The sequence below is a fragment of the Microtus pennsylvanicus genome, chromosome 11 (genome assembly GCF_037038515.1).
Source record: "Microtus pennsylvanicus isolate mMicPen1 chromosome 11, mMicPen1.hap1, whole genome shotgun sequence".
Classification (NCBI taxonomy): Eukaryota; Metazoa; Chordata; class Mammalia; order Rodentia; family Cricetidae; genus Microtus; species Microtus pennsylvanicus.
The window spans coordinates 22,367,128-22,375,461 of record NC_134589.1 but is presented as its reverse complement, the minus strand read 5'-3'; the positions used below and the strand labels follow the sequence as shown (position 1 = coordinate 22,375,461).

The 8,334-nt window shown below is 48.1% G+C and overlaps 2 protein-coding genes across 2 annotated transcripts; both read right to left on the bottom strand.

The window, feature by feature from the left end:
* Positions 1-328: 328 nt before the first annotated feature.
* Krtap16-1 (keratin associated protein 16-1) lies at positions 329-1,822 on the bottom strand. Its single transcript, XM_075942312.1, has one exon. The coding sequence runs from the start codon at positions 1,820-1,822 to the stop codon at positions 359-361; it is 1,464 nt and encodes a 487-aa protein (XP_075798427.1). The 3' UTR covers positions 329-358.
* A 5,896-nt stretch (positions 1,823-7,718) lies between these two features.
* On the bottom strand, positions 7,719-8,075 carry Krtap17-1 (keratin associated protein 17-1). The gene has a single exon (XM_075942308.1). The coding sequence runs from the start codon at positions 8,073-8,075 to the stop codon at positions 7,719-7,721; it is 357 nt and encodes a 118-aa protein (XP_075798423.1).
* Between the last annotated feature and the right edge of the window lie 259 nt (positions 8,076-8,334).

Below are 8,334 nucleotides of genomic sequence, written 5' to 3'. Positions count from 1 at the left end.
TTAGCTCCTTTTATTGCATGATTAAGTATATCTTGCTGGAGATGCCCCCAAGGAACACAGCACATGAGGACAAAAAGCATCTTGAGTTGGAAAGAGCCCAGTGATCTGGCAAAGCAGCTCTCCTCAGTGTAATAACAACAGAAAACAAGACCATTCCTTTCTCTGTGCAGGAGGCCTTCATTGGAACCTCTAGGAGGCTGGCACTTCTGATAAGTTCTCTGAAGCATAAGCGAGTGGTGGGTGGCAGTGCAGAAAAAAAAAATTCTAGCTAAGTCATAATGAGCTGTGCACATGGCTTTCCCGGTTTCTCTATGACTTGTGGCCGTTGCTTTGTAGGAATCGGTGAGCTGAGGCTAGCTCAGCGGTCAGCAGGCTTGTTGGCAGCAGACTGGGGGGCTGCAGCCTCACGGGTGATCGGGCTGGCAGGTTTAGTATCAGAGGGTTGGCAGGGAGTCTCGTCTGCGACTTCCGTCTTGCCTGGTGTTGAGTCAGCACAGTCGGTTGGGTTGGAAGTCGACTTATCGCACTCACGCTTGGAGTTGTCAGAATCGGTGCAAGGCTGGCGGGAGCAGACAGGGCGGTAAGAGTAAGAAGTCAGGCAGCTGGGGCGGCGCAGGATGGAATAGCAGGAGCGGTAGCAGGCAGGGCGGTAAGTGATGGAGGTCACATATGGCTGCCTGAAGGTGATGGGTCCAGAACAGATGGGGCGGCAGATGGGGCGACAGGAAACTGGACTGCAAGGCGGCTTGCAGGAACTGGGTATGTAGTAAGTTCGCGGGGGGCAAGCTGGTTGGCAGAGGGCAGATGCAGAGGACCCCGGACGGCAGGAGAGAGGTTGGCAGGAGGTAGATGGGCAGGAAGACGGCTCACAGCTCACAGAACGGCAGCGTTTGACTATGTAGCAGGAAGGTTGACATGAGCTAGGCACACACACCGATGGTAGGCAAGGACTAGGCTCAGAGCAGACAGGTTGGCAAATACTGGAGACACAGCATGAGGAATCTTGGCAGCTGCTAGAGCCACACGGTGGCTCACAAGGGCTCTGAACACAGCAGACAGGACGGAGACAGACAGGCTCACACATGAGAGCCATACAGGCGGCTGGCTGACAAGCACTAGACTCTGAGCAAGGTGGCTCACAGGGACTGGAGTCAGAGCAGTCTGGCTGGCAGCTACTGGCGGCAGAGCAGACGGACGGACAGCAGCTAGGCGTCGGGCACACCGGCTGGCAGCAAGCAGGTTCACAAACCACAGGCTCACAGACCACAGGCTCACAGACCATCGGTTGACAGGAAGCAGGCACAGTACAGAGAGCTGAGCAACAGCTAGGCTCACAGATCACTGGCTGGCAGGATGCGGGCAGGCAGAGAACTGGCTGGCAGGGTGTAGCCTCACAACACACAGGCTGGCAGCTGCTCACGGAGCAAGAAGGCTGGCACATGGTGATCTCACAGCACACAGGTTGAGCACAGGCGCTCAGAGAGCAGGAAGGCTCACAGATGGTGGCCTCGCAGCACACAGGTTGAGCACAGGCGCTCAGAGAGCAAGAAGGCTCGCAAACAGTGGCCTCGCAGCACACAGGTTGACAGCAACTGCCCGCTGAGCAAGAAGGTTCACAGACGGTGGCCTCGCAGCACATCGGCTGGCAGCATTGTGAGCCACAGCCGGATGACCCACAGCTGTCCTCACAAGTCACCAGCTGCCATGTCTGGCTCCGGCAGGAGCTGGGTAGGCAGATGGGTCCTCCACAGCTCACTTCAGTAGAGCAGAGAGAGACGGCTGGAAGGGAGGGGCATTTCCTAGAACAGCAGCAGCCAGACATGGTGGAGGTACCTCTGCTTCTAGTGAGTGCTGGGAGGTAGCTGCCTGATTGTGACATCTCTCCGAGGCCCTCCCTTATATAGTCCCTCAGTGATGCACGTTGTTTGGGGCCCCCTGCATCTTTTCCTCATTGTTGTTTGGCTCCTGTGTCCGGAGGAACATCTTATTATGCCAACATTTGTTGACTTAGAAGTTGTTTGTCTGCCCATAAAGAAGATGTTTATTTACTGACTTGCTAAATATGGGACCCTAGAAGCTACAGGTAGTCTTGGGATGAGCATCATCACCTCCACAATGGATGGGCTCTATATCCTAGCATCATGAAGAAGGAAAGAAGAGAGGAGCTTATAATTTAGCTGCCTCCGGCCCTTCCACTTCTACCCCTGGGTTAGGCTCAGATGTCTACAAAAGTGTGATCACCTACCCTGTAACAGGCAGACGAGCCGGGAGCAGACTTGCCACACCACCATGACAGGCTCCACAGAGGCACATAGGGAGGTAGGAAACAAACGTGAGGAGCTCAGTCATGGGTGGGACATGCAGACCAAACTGTCAGTGGCCACAGTCCGTGGCCTTCCTTTAGTCTCAGGTTATTCTCTGCAGTTACAGATGGAGAATGAGGGCAGAGGAAAAGAAAAGTTAAGTCACTTGTTGAAGATTGCTCCCGTTCCCTCCCCATGTAGGCATTCAGCAAGCTGAGCTTCTTTTTAATCTTTCTTCCCCTGCCCCTGAAACAAGATTTGCTTGTATACCCCTGGCTGTCCTGAAACTAGATCTGGAGACCAGGCTGACCTCAAACTCACAGAAATCCACCTGCCTCTGCCTTCTGAGTGCTGGGATCAACAGCATGTGCCATCATCACCCAGCTCAAACTTCTTTGGGGAAAACAGCATTGAATTTATTTATTGTGCGTGTGTGTGTAAGCATGTGGAAATAAGAGAACAATCCAAGAGTCAATCTTCTCCATCTCCCATGTGAATTCTGGGAATTGAATTCATGTCATCAGGCTTGGTGACAAATACCTTTACCTGTTGAGCCGTCTCACTGACCCCAAATCTCAGCTTTGTTAGCAGACACCACCAATGTCATATATAATAGATTCAACCTGTGCTGCCATCTTCCACCCTCTCCTGTAGCAGCTCCACCCAAGAACATCTGTCGCATCTGTCCACAGAAAGCACTTGACACAGTTTCTCTACTTCCCCATCTTTTCTTTCCATGCGTATATCAAGCATTCAATGGATCTCCAGAGTATCCTTGGTGCAGAGGCTGGCCCAGTGATTGTGCCCATTCCTGGTGTGTGGCAGGCACCATGGGATGGTGATACTTTGTACCTAGCTATTCCAGGTTCTACACAGGAAAGACCCCGTTTTCAGATTTTGAGAGCTCCTAGAAGAAAGATACTGGGATCAGTAAGAAGGCTTAGTAGGTAAAGGTGACTGTCACAAAGGCTTACAACTGTGTTTGGTCCTGGGGACTCACATGGTGGAAGAAGAGAACCAACTCCCCAAAATTGTCCTCTGACTCCCACACATATTCCATGTCCCAGGCATACTCCCCCCAACAGATGCACAAAATAAAGAAGTATAAAAATAGTCTTTTCTTAACATTTATTTTCATTTATTTTATGAAGAGTTTATTCCTGTATCGTAACTTTTGTTTCTTCGGTTTCTTCTGGGATCCTTTTCTTCTGTGCACTTTCCTCTTCTGGCCTTGGAGCAATTTGTTCCTTTTCAATGAAGATCATCTTGATGTGGCAGAGGCAGCTAGCTCATGTATGGGCTAATTGGGCCACGAGTTCGTAAGCACATCTTGGGTGCTTTGTTCATTGGATGTGTTCATGACTAGAGAATCTGCCTCCAAGCCCTTCAGCTCAGCAATGCTCTCTGCATTTCTAATCATGTGCAGCAAGAAGTCAGCACTCTCCTTTTGGTCACCAACCCGGTGTCCAGCTCCACTGTTTGGCCTGGGCGCCCCTGCTAGCTCCACCACAGTGCCTCTTCAAAGTGACATCTCTCCAATACTTGGTGGCACTTCCGACATGCACACCTTTGATGGTCCAGGCTGTTTCATGGGTGTTCTTAAAGGGAATGAAAATAGATAAACCGTTTGATTTGCATGATTTTTCTTGGTCGAGAAAGTGGCCAGCCATCTTCACAGGTCACCTCAGGTCACTTCCAGGAAGAGCAAATACCAATTTATTTCAAGAGTGACACAGAAAGAAATTTTCGTCATGAGGTATGGGTTAAAAAGAGACATTTACACACCCATGAGCATTTGTGGTATCTTGTGAGGAGCACTGTACCAAAGGGATATGCAAGAAGTTTTGGGGAATACTGGGGGGAATCTTCAAATGGGTTTTAGGAAGTTAGGAAAGCTTTGTCAAGTAATAAAATGGCCAGATAGAATCCTCAAGGGATGCAAAAAAAAGGCAGTTTGTGGAAACCAAATACACAAGATCAGGTTACATTCAGAAAATCGCCTGATAATACAGTTTGGAACAGTCGGGATGAAGAGCACAGGAGACAGGAAGAGGCAGTGATGGGACCACCGTGGTTACCTAGGCACTAAGCTATAGAAGACCTTGAGTACGAAATTGGATTTAATAAAATGGTACTTGAGAGTTTAAACAAGGAAGTGAGGGGTTTGTTATTTAGACTCTGCCTATGGAGATGGGGGGAAGAGGACAAGTTCAAAAGCAGCGAGACTATAAGGAGATGGACAATTACCCAAAAGCCTCCTGGTGACAACCTGGACCTGACAGCTCTTTGTACTAGACCAGTAGGAGAGGTTTAAAGGCAGCAGAATCTCGATGTGGCCATGGTTGAAACTAGAAAGGATCATCTCCTTTGAGACATGACTTGTGAGCCTTGTAGAGGGAGAGGTGGAGAGCTCATCAACTCCCTGCCATTCACAGGTCCTCTCCATCTGCTTCCCTTCCTCAGGTTAGCGAGTGATGGATAATAACTCAAAAAAAAAAAAAGAAAGAAAAAAGAAAAACTCTCTGATGAGAACTGACAGGGAGGCCACTGTCCTTTATACTGGGGTATCATCTCCTCAGTCTCCTCCCCTGGTGAGTGAAGTGCAGCTCTTCTAACTATGCAGCCCCATTCTTCCTTGACTAATCTTTAAAGCACTGTTCATCCTTCGGCATCATCCAGGTGCCGTAAGGGCAAGGCCTTTGTCTATTCAGTGCCGCATGCCTGGCACCCAGAGTCAAGACGGATGCATAAGCAGTGTGCAATTACTATTTATTGAATGAACAAATGAGAACCTCTGTGTCTAGCAAAGGAGGGTAACCCTTGCTGGTACCTCAAAGAAATCACTACCTCTGCTCATGCATCCAGATGGCATGGCCATGAGCAATGGAGTGATCAGTCGCTCTGAATCACAGCGACTCGGTACAAAGCCCTCGCTCTTTTGGTGGCTTTGTCCCATTGTCCCATCCTTGGCAGGATGTCCCTTCTGCAGCTGTGAGTTTGTACTGGGGACTGAAGAGTTCGTTTTTAAGAGGCCAGTTATACATAAAAAGTAACTGGAAAAACAGAGTCTGAAGTGGGAACAGGGCAAAGCCAAATCTCACATCCTCTAAATGCAAAGTATACTGCTCCCAATGCTTTTTATAATAAAACCCCAAACTGAAAGCACAATTGGAGATATACATACACACACACACACACACACACACACACACACACACACACACACACACATATATATATATATATATATATATATATATATATATATATATATATATTGGTTGACAGTAAAAAGGTTAAGTGTTAGCAAGGGCATGGAGCAACTGGAACTCTCAGACATGGCTAGTAGGAATACAAAATGATACCGCCACTTTGCAACAATTTGATATTTTCTTACATGTTTAAAAATTCAATTGCCATTTCCCCAAAAGTATGGTTGCTGGGTATTTTTCCAAAATAAATGAAAACATATGTTTATATGAAAACTTTTACATGTGTGCACCTGAAATCTTTATTTACAACAACCAAAAATGATAAATGACTCAAGTGTCTTTCAACTAATGGATGAATTTCTAATATTGTCTTTCCTTACAATAAAATGCTATTCAATTAATTTTTTTAATGAGACAGAAAAAAATTAAAGGCAACCCAGTAGACGCAGCACCCCCCATTTGTGCTTGTGAATATGCTTAAGAGGAGGTTCCTAAGACACTTGTCAGGAAGGAAACCTGAGCCGTCAGCAGGCCCCTTCTCCTCTCTGTGCTCATATATATATTCATATATATGGATTTTGGTGCAAGAATTGTGATGTACACCTTTAATCCCAGTACTAAGAAGAGAGAAACAGGCAAACCTGAGATCAAGGCCAGCCTGACCTACATAGGGAGTTCCAGGCCAGGTAGGACCACCTAGTGAGACCCTGTCATTCCTTTCTTTCTTTGCAAAAGTAAAAATAAATACCGTTCTCTCAGTGCAAGAGTGGATTTTACTGTAATCCGTGTGTTACTTAAAATCGCTCTAAACAAGGGGTTGAATCCACTGCCATTTGAGTTTTAACTTCCCAGCTAGGCTTGTGCAGTACATGCGCCCTTCCCTTCCTCTGAGTAGAGTAACTGCAGTTGGGCCCAGAACAGAAAAACAAAATAAATAAAACCTTGCCCCCTTGGAGGAAGCCAAGACCAGAACATGAGGCTGAGGAAAATCTGAAATACACAAACATCCTCTCTACACATTCACATGGTCCGGCCGCACAAATCCCTGACATTCACAACCAACCTGGGACGGGTCTATAATGCCAGCTACATGGAAGGCTGAGGTAGGAGAATTACAAGTTTAAGGACAGCCAGGACAACTTAGTGAGACCCTGTTTCACAATAAAAAAAAAATGAAAGGTGGGTCTGGGGATGCAGCCCAGTAGTCGAGGTTTTGCCTAGCTTGAAAATGAAGTGCTAACTTCAATCTCTAGCATTGAAAAAAGGTAAATTAATTAAAATAAAAAACACCAAGATTCTTTTACCAAAACCTCCTCCTCTGACTTTGCCTCAAGATTCAGGCCAAGCCAGAAATCCCCCAAAAATCATTCTAGAACCACAATACAGAAAGTAAGTATGCATCCTGAGCTGGATTAAATACAGTGAAATCAGCATTTACCTTGCTGCTTTTAGAAACATGGCCTTTGGGCATTCCAGAATCTAGAGCTGATGGGTACCGCAGATAATGGTGACTCCCAGGTATTGGTTAAAAACTCCCTAAATCATTCTCATACTGCATGCAAGGGCTTCTGTCTACAGTCTACCCAAACCTCCACCTTCCATGTAGATAATCACCTGTGTTCGTGTTAAAAAGCACAGGTCCCCAGGCCACATCCCTACAGCATCCCTTATGTCAGAGAGGGCTCCAGAATCTACAGTTCTAACCAGTCTCCCAGGACTGGTGCAGGAGATCAGCAAATGATACTATGCTGTGTACAAACTGTACTGTGCGGTCTCTAGGTGGATGTCGGAGTAAATCTTCCTGGGGGGCCCTTGGAGGGTTGAAGGAAGAGCCAGGAAGACTGATAGGGTAGCCAGCATGCTTGAATTTATTAAAAGGTTGACAAAGTTTCAGAGGAGAAGAACGCTGGTGTGGGGACCAACAGGCCCAAAGAGTAAGAGAATGTCTCATAGCTGCAAGGCATTTGACTTCATGCAAACATTGAACCTGGTGACCATCACCTCATTGGAACTCAGCTTTAATTTTCTGCCAGAAAATGGCTCTTTGGTCCTGAGTGCCTTACACACCAGGACAAGCTCTCCTCTCAGAAAGCGCATGAGAGGCAGGTCTTGGAGGTATGAAGGAGTCAGGAAATGAGGAGGTCTCCATCTGAATAGGCCAAGGCTGTCCCCAACACTGCCTCAGGTATAGAGGGGAGGGTCTTCATTTCGTTTCACAAACAGGTGTGGGCTGACAGCACACTGGACCACAGCATCCGGAGCCACAGCAGCCGGAGCCACAGCAGCTGCCTCCGCATCCCCCGCAGCCTCCACAACCTCCGCAGCCTCCGCAGCCTCCGCAGCCCCCACAGCCAGATCCACAGCAGCTAGACCCACAGCAGCCAGATCCGCAGCCAGAGCCTCCACAGCCAGAGCCTCCACAGCCAGAGCCTCCACAGCCACAGCAGGAGCCACAGCAGGAGCCGCAGCAACCACAGCAGCCCTGCTGGCAGCAACACTCCTCACAGCAGTCTTGTTCCTGGGAGCAGCAGTTGAAGCAGTCTCCCGGGCAGCACCCCATGGTCCCAGCCGGTCAGGTCGCAGGTCAGGAACGCGGCCGAGCTTCCCCTAGGTGTGACAGTGGCCAGCTGGACAGCAGCTTTTATATCTCCTCACCCAGGGATGTTGGCACGGGGGACAGGATGTTTGCTTTGTTATTATTTATGCTGGTTTCCATAAGAACGTCTCATTAGCTGCCTGTTTATTTTCCAGACGTGAGTACCTCAACTCATAAAAAAGCCCCACTCGACCCAACTGCTATTTGTCCAGAGGGTAAAAAT